Source organism: Lampetra fluviatilis, chromosome 35, assembly GCF_964198595.1.
Source record: "Lampetra fluviatilis chromosome 35, kcLamFluv1.1, whole genome shotgun sequence".
NCBI classification, from domain to species: domain Eukaryota; kingdom Metazoa; phylum Chordata; class Hyperoartia; order Petromyzontiformes; family Petromyzontidae; genus Lampetra; species Lampetra fluviatilis.
This window is the reverse complement of record NC_136309.1, coordinates 3,836,429-3,852,315: the sequence shown is the minus strand read 5'-3', so window position 1 is coordinate 3,852,315 and position 15,887 is coordinate 3,836,429. Positions and strand designations below refer to the sequence as shown.

Below are 15,887 nucleotides of genomic sequence, written 5' to 3'. Positions count from 1 at the left end.
ACCCGTACCCGGCCGCACCAGGGTCGCAAACGGCTACCCGTACCCGGCCGGGTACGGGTAGCCGGGTATCGGGTAGGGTACGGGTATCGGGTACCCGGTTGCGACCTCTGGCGCAGACGCACGACACGCGGTGCTGCGTTGACATCTACCGGGCAGCTACATCAATTACATGAGATAAAGATACGTACGGGGCACGTGCTACCACGTGCAGGACAGCAGGGGGCAGTGCAGCAAAGTTCATTGCGCTGCCGTTCTATCGAGACCAGAGGTGTCCCCCCCCACCGCACATGATTCCGTCTCATGCAAATGTGGTCAAATAGTGCCACGTCTTATTCTCTCGGCAACGATCTCTCGTGTCGTCGTCAAGACATTCCCCGTGAGGTCTTCCTCTCTTTTCTGCTCCGAACAACGCACTTTTTCCCAACGCGCTTTTAATTTTCCTGTTGCTGTCCATCCTACACGTGTGTCCAAATAGTGGCAGTTTCTATGCCTACGGGAATAAACGCGAATAATGGCGCATCTCCAATGATGATGGCGACGGTGCTCTCGAAACCGTGCGATCGTGTACAATAAGTAGCGGGATTATGATTATGACGTCATTATGTACACGCGCATTATGACGGCATTATGTACACACACATTGATTTTGATCGTCATTATGTACACACACATTGATTATGACGTCATTATATACACATACATTGATTATGACGTCATTATGTGCACGCGCATTATGATCGTCATTATGTACACACATTGATTATGACGCCATTATCGTACACATACATTGATTATGACGTCATTATGTACACACACATGTATTACTTTCAAACAACAATAATTGAATACATTGGGCAAAGATGTTGCGTTTTAGAGCACAGGGCAATCGCGAAGTTGGATCTACTCTTCCAGTAGGGGGGGGGGCGACGCTGCTGCGTGGGTTTGACCCATAGAAGTAAGGATAATTACAACTATTTGGCCTTGTTGCGCAAGCGATAAGTCAAGAAATATATCAAGTTTGTGCTCTCCGGTTGCATGGGTGAAAAAGTTGGGGCCGTGCCCTTTGCCCAATCCTCGCCGGCTAGCTCAAAAAAACTCAACAAATAAAATTTGAACCGCGACGGAGGCGCGCATGGCCCACCCTTTTTCGAATAACAATACGGAATCTTTAACGGCCAGTGTGCGTACATTTTGGTCCAATACAATGGCAGTATTGATGCGCGAGGTGGAGACGCGAAGAGAGGCGCCTTGAATCATCCGAGGCTACTTAAGCAAGGCCTGATAAACGCAGAAATTAGAATCGGAATATTAACACTGGAAAAATCCGATGAACTTTTAAGCTCTTTTTCACAGATGTCCAGTGGGGGCGAGTAAGAATGTTACAACAACAAACAGTATAAAAACACGATGGTAATGATGATGGCAATGATGATGGGGTGCTACGGTGGTGGGTTCGATCCAAACCCTGACGATGCGTTGCATATTTGGAGTTTGGATATTCTCCGAGTGGTCGCGTGGATTTTTCCGGTTTTTCCCTCCACATTTTAAGAATCAACGTGCGCTCAGGAGTATTTGGCTGCTATAACTTTCCACGTGACGATAAGCCACTATCGTTGAGCTATAATTCGTGGCAGCCAGGGTCGCTTCCGAAAAAGAGCTCAGTTGGGCCTTACCTGGTAAAATAAAAAGTTTCGTCGTTCAGTTTTGAATATCTTCTTGGTTCTTTCGGTAAAGTCACGTAGAATGGAAATAATAAAATATTTTTAAAAAACATAATAAAATAATTATTACGACGTTTCGGCCACAACGCAAGCAGCCGTCCTCAGGTGAAGAACAGGTGAAGAACAGACCTGTTCTTCACCTGTTCTTCACCTGAGGACGGCTGCTTGAGTTGTGGCCGAAACGTCGTGAGAATTATTTTATAATGTTTTATTGTATTATTTTATTATTTCCATTCTACGTGACTTTACCGAAAGAACCAAGAAGATGAATCCCCGCAGTCACGAAAGCTTTAAATCGAAATTCAGTTTTGAATAGTTCACGGAGTGACGCTCTCCGCCCCGCGTGAGCGAGCAGGCACCCACCTTGCGCACGTAGGACGCGGCGTCCTCCTCCGTGTACACCTCGGCGCTGAACGCCATGCGGCGGCTGCGCCCCTTCACCACGGGGTTCGGCGGCGGCGGGGAGATTTCCTCCTCCCACGAGTCGGACAGCGAGTTGGACATGCGCCGCGACAGGAACTGCTTCGCCTCCTCCTGGCGAGGGCGGCACGGGCGACGCACGGCGAGCGCGATCGTCATAACGTCCGCGTATTAATGGGGCGCCACGATGCGCGAGATGTTAACAACCTCGCCTGATATGCAGGAGCTTATTCACGAAAGATTACAAGGCCATGGCTGCAGTCTCCAAAGCCAAAGAAACGTGCTGTTCTCCCACCTGGATGAGAATGAGCGGAGGTGAGTTACCTTCGCAAGCAATATTCTTGTCACGTGCAATTACTCATTGTATGCGACTAATGATGATGGTGGAGAGATGTTAACTAGCTCGCCTGGTACTCAGGAGGTAGTGGGTTCGATCCCAAATATTGATGCATGTTGCTTATTTTTGGGTTTGCATGTTTCTCTCCCCGTGGTCACGTGGATTTTTCTCCGGGTCCTCCGGTTTTTCCCTCCACAACTAGAATCAACATGCGTTTATAGCATTTGGCTGCTATGAATTTCCACGCGATAAGCCACTTTGTTCAGCTATCATTTGTGATAGCGCGGTCGCTTCTGAAAAAGAGCCGTATATAAAAATGTGACCAACAAATAATGCTATTTGAATGTAAATTATATTATTCTCCTACAGTTAATACACCTTGAGAGTAATAACCAGGGCGACCTGCCAGATTCGAACTGCGAACAAGATGGCCAACGCTCACCCCGGCCTGCCGTCGTCACGGCCCCACAGCTACGCGGCACAGCGACAGAAGAGGGGGAATAACAAAATCAACCCGTAAAAACAAAGTTTTTCACTATAAATCCTTTATATGCGTGGTGGCTAGAGTCCTCTCGTCCTCTGGCTTGAGATGGCTGCCACCTATGGGTCAGATGATTGCATGCCACCATTAAGCAATTGGTAATTAAATATAATATTTTTGTCCTAAACAGTGTAAAATTTTGGAAACATTTTTTTAACGAAAATTAATTGTCACGCACAACGAGTCTGTGTGGAAAATGTCAGCTCGATTGGATCACGGGAAGTGGGTTAAAAAACGACCGAAAGATTTGCATGGTCGTAAGCAAGCAAGCACGCACGCAAGCAAGCGAACTTAATATAAAGGATTTAAAAAATTAACCCGTAAAAACAAAGTTTTTCACTCTAAATCCTTTATATGCGTGGTGGCTAGAGTCCTCTCGTCCTCTGGCTTGAGATGGCTGGCACCTATGGGTCAGATGATCGCATGCCACCATTAAGCAATTGGTAATTAAATATAATATTTTTGTCCTAAACAGTGTAAAATTTTGGAAAAAACATTTTCACGAAAATTAATTGTCACGCACAACGAGTCTTTGTGCAAAATGTCAGCTCGATTGGATCACGGGAAGTGGTTTAAAAAACGACCGAAAGATTTGCACGGTCGTAAGCGCGCAAGCAAAGCAAGCAAGTGAACTTAATATAAAGGATTTAAAAACAACCAACCCCTACAAAGCAGTAGGAAGCAGACGTAGACTTGCAAAAAGAAACCTCACCTTTTCGAGGCGCTCAAAGTGCTCCCGCAGGAACTGCATCGGTCGCTCGGGGCGTGCGATGCACAGCTGCACGATGCACTGCTTGAGCACGGCCTGGATGCCGTGCAGCTGCACGTACTGCTCGCACTCGCGCAGGCTGCGCTCCTCTTGCTCCATGTTGCCGCTCGACGCCATGGTCGGACTGCCCCGGCGTCTGTCCGCGAGCGGGCGACAAGACCACGGTGGCGAGATGTTAACTAGCTCGCCTGGTGTACAGGAGGTCGTGGGTTCGTTCGATCCCGACCGTGATGTCTGCTCTATGTTTGGAGTTTGCGTGTCTCTCTCTCTCCCCGTGGTCGCGTTCATTTTTCTCCGGGTCCTCTGGTTTTTCCATCCGCATATAGAATCAACACGCATTTAGAGTATTTGGCTGCTATACATTTCCACGTGATAAGCCACTTCCGTTGAGCTATCATTTGCGATAGCCAGGTTGCTTCTCATAAAAGAGCAATATAGCTCAGTGTGACTTGCCTGGGAATTTTTTTTTAAATATCTTCGTTTTAGTTTAGTAATTCGGGGTCACGCTGGGGTCTGGCCGCTGGGCGAGCAATGACGATTGAGGTTTCAAGTTCAATTCGTTCAGCCACAAACTAACACGAGGACCAGGATAGTCTAATCTTTAAGAGTGACCCGCGATCACCAAACATTGTAAAAAGTCAAAGAAATCAAATAAAGTAGAGCAATGAAGCAAATCGAAAAATCTGAGCAAAAACAGCCGTGTCAAATGAGAGATGGAAAACTACACAAAAGTGCGGTGGTTGAACACAGTGTGGGTGAGACTAAACTGTCCGTCTGATAGACCGATCCTCTCAACATGGGTGAAGGAATCATCTTGGGAACATCAACCATGGTAGTCGCAGCAGTGGCAGTAGTTATAGAAGAGTGATAAGGAGGCGATTGACTGCAGGTGACAAGAGGCAGGCGAATTCAACCCGGGGACAAAACGGATAACGGGAGGGTCACTGGGCAAGTGATGATGATGATGATTCACAATTCAACGAACTGGGATAATTTGGGAGGTAACGATTAGATTGAGTTTAATGAACCAGCCCCCTTTGTCATTCCACTCCTCTGGGGAAGGACAACCCCCCACACACACAGTGTCGGTTGCGTTGGTTGCTTGCCTGTACTTCACTATGCTGTAATAATAGTTTTTTTTACCCCTTTTTCTGGCAACAAAACGGACACCTTTTTTTCAAGGAGTCATGTTTGCATTAACCACAATACCTGCGGTCAGAATGCAAACAAAAAACAACTCTGATAATGTGTGCATTGTCCTTGAAATTTATTGGTCCACACCAGAAACAGCTTTTCTTGAAAAAAGGTGTCAGTTTTGTTGCCAGAAAAAATGGTAAAAAAAAACTATTAATATATTTCGCTATGCTGCTTAGCGCGGATGGTTGGTCAAACGAGGGGTGGGAGTGGGTACAAACACCGGCTCAGACAACTGTCCATCTGTTTTGTATTTACAGGGAACGGGTTCATCTTGTCTGCCTTCAATGCACTGTGTATCACTGACGTCATTAGCACAAACTACAAACTCGAGGCATCACTTTAACTCGCTGTTACTGGTAGGAACGAAGTGAACCAGCCTACAATAGATTATATCGTCCGTCCGATGTCCGATTAGGTGTAGCAACATCGCCCCCTACTGCAAACACTTGGCAGGACCCTACAAAAACCTTTAGACTCAGTGAGGCTTTCCTGGCTAAACAAGTGTAACATTCCCTTATAATTCCCTGAGATAGTTTTTAATTAAAACATTAAAATTAAAAATTAACTCACAGCGGCCTAAAGCCTACAGCTAGGCCTAAAGCCTAGAACTAGGCCTCAAACTCTCCCTTCGTATCGTACCCCCGCCATTTCATTTTATTATAGCCATTCATTTGTTCGTTCCTACCAGCCCACCCCGCAGGGACCTGTTATTAAAAGCAGCTCGTTGTGACTTTGAAACTGAAGGAATAACTTTATTGTTTCGCATGACCGCGCGATATAATTAAGTGAACCATCTTGGTCAAATATTGGTTCTGTAGGTGACATAATTTGGGGGAGGAGGGTGGTGGGACGTGCATCATTATTGCATCGTATATCTCTCTCTTGATACAGGGACTCCTCTACTTACGAACATTCTCCTTACGAACTTTCAGAGACACGAAACAAACCTGGTCCGTATGTCCAGTTGCCTGTTCAGACCGAGAGTAGTAAGTTCAATCGCCACGCAATAGATGGCGGTGGTGGCATCTACATCTGCTAGAGAACACATTCCTGCAGAGGGAGCTGGTAGGAACGTTGGGTTGCTCGGTCAATGGCCAGGGTCAACGGCGGCGTGGTGTATTCTGCAAATATGCCCCACTGTGAGGGTGGGCACAAGCCGGCGTGAGTAGGTTAAACATTGAGTTTTATAAGGGCACCACGGGGTGACCAGCCCCACCCTCCCCACCCAGCCCCTCCCCACCCAGCCCCTCCCCACCCAGCCCCTCCCCACCGAGCCCCACCCTGCCCTCTCTCTCTTAAGAGCTCTTCAAAATATATATTTCTCATAAGCTTAAGCAGCCGAGTGTGGCCTTTTTTTAAGTTACCTGGGGGTCTTAAATCAACGTAACAAAACACACGTCCGTTGTACCAACATTAGGAGCCATCAACAAAGTACAGTCTTGCCGTATTACTGCCACAAGTGACGTTTAATCAATTACGTGAATAATAATGGCCACCCTTATGAAACGCCGTTTGCAACTACATTACATCAAGGCACTTTACCATCTTGACAGACAATAAAAATACAAAAACATCTTCTTGGTTCTTTCGGTAAAGTCACGTAGAAGGGAAGTAATAAAATAATAAAAATAAAACATAATAATTCTTTTATTACTTCCCTTCTACGTGACTTTACCGAAAGAACCAAGAAGATGAATCCCTGCAGTCACGAAAGCTTTAAATCGAAAAATACAAAAACATATCAAACAAAAAAGCAATCCCATTAAAAACTTGGAACCGTAAACACGTGGGGTGGGGGGAGGAAACGCGTCATTTATAAAAGGAACAAATACGCTTACAGAGAACTGCCCTCCTCACACAAAGTCTGTGGAAAAAAAAGAGACGTTTACGCAACGGCATAAGCTTGCAAACGTATTTCATATCAGCGCTCTGAAATTACACGGCTTTAACGGCGAGCAAATATACAGTGCTGTCTGTACTAATTTGGTTTAAGGGCAACGCAACCACCACAGTTTAAAAAAAAATGGAACGTGGAGTCACTGCCTTTCTTAGACAAACCGATGAAACGTGGAATTATACTGCATGAAGACGCCGTCACCAAAAACATCTCAACAATGCATCCCTTTAAAAGCAATGCAACTCACGGAGGACACACAAAACCCAGTTTGACAAGTCAGGCCAACCAAAGGGGCTTGGCAGGCGTCAACCTCAAGGCAAATAGGTACACATCTGCGCCGCTAAAATTACTCCAGTCCAGTCAAACTTGTCATCCTCTGCTGAATGAGAGGGGGGGCCCTCTCTCTACGCCTGTGCAGGAGGCGAGGGTTATTTTAAACGCGCTTGAACACGCAACTCAGTGCGGGTAGGTAAAGCGCAGCATAGACGTGAAAGCATAGATGTACAGGATAATACTGGGTAGGAACTTCCTGGTTACACCAGCCCACAGGGGATTATTCTGTCCATCCGTCGTGCAGGGAGGGGCTGGGTGGGGAGGGAGGGGAGGGGTTGGGTGGGTGGGGAGGGTGGGGCTGGGTGGGGAGGGTGGGGCTGGGTGGGGAGGGTGGGGAGGTTAGGGTGGGGAGGAAATGGGTGGGGAGGGTGGGGCTGGGTGGGGAGGGGAGGGTGGGGAGGGGCTGGGTGGGGAGGGTGGGGATGGGTGGGGAGGGTGGGGAGGGGCTGGGTGTGGAGGGTGTATTTGTGGAATACACCACGCCGCCGTTGACCCTGGCCATTGACCGAGCAACCCAACGTTCCTACCAGCTCCCTCCGCAGGAGGAATGTGTTACGTAACTGAACTTACTACACTGCCCTCAGCTGTCGACCACATAGCACCGCTGGCCCATGGAGAGCTTTCCGTGTGTGGTAATCACCCATGCAAACCTCACATTGAAATCTAGATTGAAATGTAATGTATTTGCAACTGATGTTTGTGTTTAGGCACCTACTATTCTCACGGTTGGCTACGTACGGTGCGAAAGAAGTTGAACATACGTTCGTCCCACTCTGCTTATATTGGGTGCATTCTGGGCAAATTGGGCATGCTCTCCATTGAAATTAATTAAGTATTGGATGTTGTAGAGTCATTAACAACCCTGAGCTAACGTTGCACATTCCATATTCTTATGGTGAGGCCAGTCTATCTATATAGAGCGGCCACTACTGGTACAGTATTGACACAAATAGTTTTGTGCACCTATGAAAACAAACGGTATGCTAAGAGCACACTTTAGGGCAATCGGACACGATTTCCCAAATGTACCGTTTATAAACGGCAAAAATATTAATCTGCAATACTTCCTTGAATGCAGAATGCATACACAATATTGTAAAAGTATGCTTGAACTATTAATGCCTTGTTTATTAAAGAAAATCCACTGTAAAAAAAACTGCAGTTTTCAGGAAGCCAGATTGAAATCTTAAGGAAGAAGCCAATATTCGAAGCCAACCTAACGTGTGTATTAATACACGTCATACCATACATAAATACAATATTGTACATTTTAAACACAGATGCATGTAATACTATATATTAATATTATCGATACTAGTTCATGAAGCCTGCCTTCGCCAGGTGAAAGCTTTCAATAAATATAATAATTAACCTATGATTTTTGTACAATTTATATCTACAATCAGACACTAACAACTAGTCTAAAAAGAAATCCCACGCATGAAACGAATATTGTTGATTTGATTCAACTTCTTACGTTTAAAGACATACCCATCGGAAACTGCTCAATTTAAAGATTCCGTTATTATTTTAGCAGAAAGAACAAAAATGAATGAATGTATAACTCTACGAGAAGAAGCTCTCCTATATTTTACCGTTTTCGAATTATTCCGATTTGAACATCATAAAATGTGTATTTTTCCCTTCAAAACCACTTGAATCAGAAATATCTAAAAAAACAATAAAAGATAGTACAATGATTCTCGCTTTAATTTTACATGCTGTCTAACGCTCTATCAAACGAAAAAAAAACACAGTCTTATATTTTGAACGCTTTCTGAATGACACGCACACACGTCTATGGGGCACTTAAAATCTAGATTTGGGGGCCTTAAAATGAAAAATCTCGGATTTTCAGCTTTTTCCTGTTGTTTGTGTCCTAAAATTTCAGCTTTCTACCTTGAGGTTTTTGAGACATACATAGTGATTAAGGTCTTTATTCATTTCTAAGATACTGTATTCCTTAACACAGATGAATAAATTTGTTACATTATTATCCATATATAAAGCATTCCTTTAAAGTTTAAATTGACTTTGAACATAGCTTTCGATGTGGTTATTTTGCTCTCAAAACAATTTGACCACACCTAACGCACAGTATTCAACATTACTCTGACAAGGGTAGAGAGCTAAGTGCTCTTGCCTTCGGGTATCGGGTTCTCTGGCATCAACTGAAGCCCAGCCCTGCCGCAATGCACTGTGGGAATGCCGTCCAACAAACTCTGCTGAACCAGATTAACGTGTGAAAATATAGAAATGTGACGATGACAACAGTTATTTGCATGAGTGGACAGTATTCAAAGAGGTTCTTCATGAAGAATATATTAATGATAATGCGCTTATTAGTGCCATATGAATTCTATTTTCTCTGTCATGTGAATGTGAAATTTCAACAACGGACTCAAGGCTGTAATGAGGAAACAAACAAGACTTGACTGTACACTCGCTTGAAACGGAAACCACTTATGAATGTTTCGCTTACGCACTTGGCTCCAAGACAAAATCTGTCTGTACGGCTACCCAAATTGCATTAACTATTGTTATGGCCTGGTAACCACACAATTACTCGGGTGTGGACCAATAAACTTCAAGGACAGTGCATACATTATCAGAGTTATGTTTTTTGTTTGCATTATGACTGCAGGTATTGTGGTCTATGCAAACATGACTCCTTGTAAAAAAGGTGTCAGTTTTGTTGCCAGATAAAAGGGTAATAAAACCAATTATCATGTTTTTTTACTGGCAAATGAGATTCCAATGGTGTAAATGCTTACCCGAGCTCTCATACTCTGATGGTGCATTGTCTTTGAGTTGTGCGCCTTTTGGCGTCATCTGGTCCAACACCATGTGAGACTAGGCTCTAAGGAAAGCTGTCTCGTGTATAGACCAATCAACTTTAAGGACAGTGCATACATTATCAGAGTTATGTTTTTTTTTGCATTATGACTGCAGGTATTGTGGTCTATGCAAACATGACTCCTTGTAAAAAAGGTGTCAGTTTTGTTGCCAGATAAAAGGGTAAAAAAACAATTATCAGTTCACACTTAATACGCAAGTTGAAATTCTTTCGCATTGTACGTAGTCAACTGTGCTCATTAGAGGTGCGGGGGTTGGACAACAAACTAAACACAAAAGCAGTTCTGAAGAAATGAGTTTTCAATCTAGATTTAAAAGTGCATAGCTTCCAGTGGCTTCTTAATATCAGAGGAGCGTTCCAGACGGCCGCAGAAACGCGTCTGAAAGCGCGCGATGCAGTGACCATCACGCACTCAAATACACCGCACACTTGAACACATGCTGTACTTTAAAAGATTAACGCAAATTATCACTTTCACTTCCGTGTTAAAACATACATTTACATACATTTGTACTCAGCGAAGGTTGCTGCAGGGAAGTACTTGGCAAAAGCATGGTAAATAAGTAATATATTTTTTAACTTTTTTAAAAACACGCTTTTATGAAATGTACGAGTAATGGCAGAACTCCACGACTCCAACAAGTGGCCCCGAAGCTTGCCGTAACGTAAGGGACCGTGGCCAATTACAGCCAACGTCAGTTGACCGTGGACAATTAGACCCAAGCCGAAACATAACATATACTAAAGATTGTTAAAAAAAAAAAGTTATTTTTTATGATATAATATAGTATTGTCATCAGTATGACATAAGTATGCCAAGATTGCAGTCGATACCACATTGGGAAGTGGGTTAAAATTGAGTTACAAGATTTGAGGATACAACAACGACAACAACAGAGTGAGTTAAATGAAAGCGTGTAAAAATTATGATAGGTCAGAGGAGTATATAGATCGCTTTTGGAGCGATGTCAAAAACCCTCAGTGCATAATCTTCTTTCATGTGGCACATTAATATTGATCATTATGCATGAGTATTGGGGAAAGTCTCACAATGTATTACTCACAGCGGTGCCATGGCCGGACTTAACGGAGGCCAGGGAGGTTTTTAGCTGCTGAAATCTGAACGATTCGAATAGATTAACCTCAATTTACAAGGTCTAAAACGTACCAAATGATAAACATTGATTTGGAAAATAATGTTACGTAGCATGGAATATTTCCATGCACTGTGCATTACATAAAGCATCCTATGGTCATTGCACATACAACGATGCAAAGCCAATTAAACTATGCAAAGTCGTGTAGACTTGTATGTAACATGATCATAGGTTTTCCCCTTTTTTCTGGCAACAAAACAGGTGTTAAGACGTTAAAACACCAAACTGAAACCTTTAACAAGGAATCATGTCTGCATTAACCACAATGCTTGTGGTCAGAATGCAAACAGAAAAAAGGGGAGAAAACCTATTATCATATTTTGGTACTGGCAAAGGAGGTCCCATGATTTAGATGCTCACCCCGAGCTCTCATTACTCTGACAGTGCGTTGTCGTCTTTGGGTTGTACGCCTTTTGGCGTCCTCTGGTCTAACACCGTTTGAGACGAAGCTCAAAAGAAAGCTGTCTCTGGTGTGGACCAATCAGTTTCAAGGACAATGCATATGTTATCAGAGCATGTTTTTTGTTTGCATTCTGACCACAAGCATTGTGGTTAATGCAGACATGATTCCTTCTAAAAGGTTACAGTTTGGTGTTTTACATCTTAACACTTGTTTTGTTGGCAGAAAAAAGGGGAAAACCCTATTATCATATTTTGGAACTGGCAAAGGAGGTCCCAGATGTTGTATGTAACATATTATAGAAAAATGTGGGAAGGAATTGTGATGTTAAAAACGAAAACGTGGAGAATCCAATCAAGTTCTCTCTTTGGTACCTCAGGGTTTCCCACATGCAAAATACTCATTACAGAAGGAATGTGTCAAACATTGCTATCCTGAACCATCTTGATAAATGCTTTCCTGGAAAGGGGCATTATGTATATACTTATATTAGCTTAACCAGTTAGGCGCCCACTAAATGCATATTATATTTAATGAAACTTGGAATAGTGTAATATTGAAAAATATGATACAAATCTTAAAAGCATTGATGTACAATGACCAAAACATACAAAAGTTACAAATGAAGAGTAATAAAACAAATATTTTCCCCATACTCAAACAAACGTTTGGTCAGGAACATATTGATTGGCACCCATAAATATGTGGTGGGCAATTCCACATACCTACAGCTGGAGGAACATTCGAAAAATCCATCATGATCAACCTGATGAAGGCATCCCCAAAGCTACCTACAACTCCCCGGATCTGCACACGAGCTGATTTCATCGTTCCATCTCCTCATCAGAGAGCCTCTCAGGCATGTTGCTGCATTCCTTAGCTGCTCGTCCGTCATTATTCCTGACCACTATAATCATCCCTCCTTGCAACCTGCCTTGCCCGAGGCCACTTTCTTTCCTTAGCAGGTGTAATATCATCTCTCGAACTTGAATGCGTTCTGTATGTAATCCATGCGTGCCTTTTCCTAGCTCTAAAAGTAATTCGGCACTTTAAGTTTATATAAAAAACGTGTCAACGACCATATTCCTGAACCAAGTTATAACGATGTAAATGTATCAAAAAAACATTCCAGCAGATTTGTCAAAATAATAATTTTAAAAAATGTGTTTAATTCGCATGTTTTAAAATCACACATAACTAATAATGAATAAAAACAAACGCTCCAGCGTATGAGAAAATGTCTAAGGTCAGAGAAAGGGCGCGTTTGAGGGACATTAAACATGTTTACAAAATGCCACTGTGGGCATGCTGCAACGTCACTAAAAACATCAACATTACAAACCAAAAAAAACCTTGCGGAAAAAATCCTCAAAACGATGGCCCAAACGAGTCTGGAGGTCGTTAAAATCCATCCGAAGCGGTCAAACATCTCAAAATTAAGTAAATTTTTGTTTAAAAACAAAAACAACCCAACCTCGTTCACATGAAGGCCACGAATTTGCCACTTTTCAAGCCCCCCCCCCTCTCTCTCGCCCCTCCCGTACCTGTTTCTTAGGGTTCACGGCTGAAACAGTACTTGACGACTGTTCGTCTCGCGACGGCAGGGTGGAAGGACACCTCGAGTCGTTGTTTTTTGTACTATTTATTGTTGTTATCGTCGTTGTTAAAATATATAAAAAATCGAGATGGTTACGGACGCGTACGATGCGACGGACGGACGGACGGCGGCTGCGGCGGCGTTGGTAGTAGTGGCGAATCGCCTCCTGCACCACGTGATGCGGTGACGTCAATGGGAATCGATTCAAAGATGTTGAAATGTTCACCATAAGTCAACGCCAATTTTTGGATCGATTCCGGTATTTTTTTAAATTATTTTTTTGTTAAAACTTTGGAATGAAAAGTTAAACAGCGCTGTGGCCCAAAGAAGGTCGTGTTTGAATCAGTGCCTCTTAGGGGCCGTCCATAAATGACGTCACGCACCTAGCGGGGGGGGGGGGTCAGACATTTGCGGCGATGTGTGACGAGGGGGGGGGTGAGAAATGTGACGTCACATCAAAATGCGCAACTTTAAATAATTATAGACAACACGTTCAACTTAACTTAATAAAATAGACTTTTTACTAAATGTTTTCTCCTACAACATCATAGTGCAGCGCCACATTAAATACGCACTACAATGACAATAGTTTAAAGCGATTTGAAGCATGTTTTATTTTCAAAATGGAAAAATTGTTTTGGGGGGGGGGGGGGGCAGAGCTTTGTGACGTCATATTTGAGGGGGGGTCTGACTTTTTGTGACGCCGTGTGACGAGGGGGGGGGGGGTAAAAAATCGTCCAAAATCGCGTGACGTCATTTATGGACGGCCCCTAATCCAAAAAACCTATATCATGGATGATATTGCGACCACGGGCAGAGAGAGACACGCAAACTCCAAATATACAGCAGCAGCAGCAGGCGTCAGGGTCGGGATCTAACCCACGACCTCCTGTATACCAGGCGAGGTAGTTAACATCTCCTAGCCACCGTGATGATGATGAGAGAGAGAGACGCAAACTCCAAATATACAGCAGCAGCAGCAGGCGTCAGGGTCGGGATCTAACCCACGACCTCCTGTATACCAGGCGAGGCAGTTAACATCTCCTAGCCACCACCGTTCTCACATTAGTCAACTTAAACAGATGCCAATCGAAATTTGCCGAAACGATTATGACAAAAAAATAGCAATTCTACACGGTACATTCTTCATTATTTTACAAACCATCTGGTCGGTGTAGAAAGAGTAGGTCAAATATCCTCGACAGTAATGGGTGTTGAACTTCTTTCGCACCGTACGTAGCCAATTGTGATCATCGCCACGGTGGCTAGGAGATGTTAACGACCTCGCCTGGTATACAGGAGGTCGTGGGTTCGATCCCGACCCTGACGCCTGCTGCTGTAGATTTGGAGTCTGCGCGTCTCTCTCTCCCCGTGGTCGCGTGGATTTTTCTCCGGGTCCTCCGGTTATTCTCTCCAACATTTATAATCAACAACATTACGCGTTTTTAGAGTTATTTGGCTGCTCAAAGGGTGCTTGGTTGAAAAAATAACGACATCGCTCAGCGAGCCTTATTTGGTAAAAAAAATATATTGTTTAGTTTTCGTTTAGGGGCCGTCCATAAATGACGTCACGCATCTAGGGGGGGGGGGGTCAGACATTTGTGACGATGTGTGACGAGGGGTGGGGGGTTTGAGAAATGTGACGTCATATCAAAATGCGCAACTTTAAATACATATAGACAACAGGTTCTACTTAATTAAATAGACTTTTTAATAAATGTTTTCTCCTACAACATCAGAGTGCAGCGCCACATTAAATACGCACTACAATGACAATAGTTTAAAGCGATTTGAAGCATGTTTTATATTTTTTTGGGGTGGGGGGGGGCAGAGCTTTGTGACGTCATATTTGACTTTTTGTGACGCCGTGTGACGATGGGGGGGAGGGTCAAAAATCATCCAAAATTGCGTGACGTCATTTATGGACGGCCCCTTTTGAGGGGAATTCCACAGTGGAGCAGTGCGAGGAAAGAAGCAGAGAGCGCAAACCGTTTGCATGTTTATACTTTAAATGGGCAGATAACGAGAGGAATCGGAATCGATTTTATTTTTAGTGGTCGATACCGCTCTTTAAATAAATAAAACTTTCCTTCCCTCCGTGACGTCAGCACGTTTAGTGCCCGTCACGCTGGGTTACGTCAGTGATAAGTCCGTCTGACGTCACCACGCAAAGCATTTGCCGCGGGTGACTTCGATTCTCGGACTTATGCAGATCAGCTCTCGGGACTGTGTAATGACGTCATTGCGGCGCGGTGACATTGCCCTCAGTCACCCATGTAGAATCCGTACACAACGCGGCTATATAATGACGTCGCCAATATGACGTAATAACGTCAACAATATGACGTCGTGAGAATTGTATTTTATTATGTTTTATTTTTGTTATTTTATTATTTCCCTTCTACGTGACTTTACCGAAAGAACCAAGAAGATGAATCCCTGCAGTCACGAAAGCTTTAAATCGAAATATGACGTTATGACGTCAACAATGTTCCGCCGTAGGAACGTCATTACGTCGCGATCAGTCGACGCTCTGATTTGTTTAGGACTACGTGGTGACGTCATCACGCCGTCAAGACGGAACGCACTGACTGGACGGGCCAATCTGGTGACGTCATTACGCCGCCGAGACCTGAGGCACCAAACTTGACGCCTACGTGG

At 43.9% G+C, this 15,887-nt stretch overlaps 1 protein-coding gene across 1 annotated transcript in view; it reads right to left on the bottom strand.

Moving 5' to 3' along the window:
- Positions 1-13,411, bottom strand: part of LOC144944524 (cAMP-dependent protein kinase type I-alpha regulatory subunit) — a 108,044-nt gene extending 94,633 nt beyond the window's left edge. The window contains exons 1-3 of the mRNA XM_078872748.1: positions 13,174-13,411; positions 3,732-3,924; positions 2,085-2,255 (exon numbers count right to left, since the gene is read on the bottom strand). Coding sequence (XP_078728874.1) covers positions 2,085-2,255; positions 3,732-3,905 — 345 coding nt within the window. The 5' untranslated portion in view covers positions 3,906-3,924; positions 13,174-13,411. The remainder of the gene's footprint in view (positions 1-2,084; positions 2,256-3,731; positions 3,925-13,173) is intronic.
- Between the last annotated feature and the right edge of the window lie 2,476 nt (positions 13,412-15,887).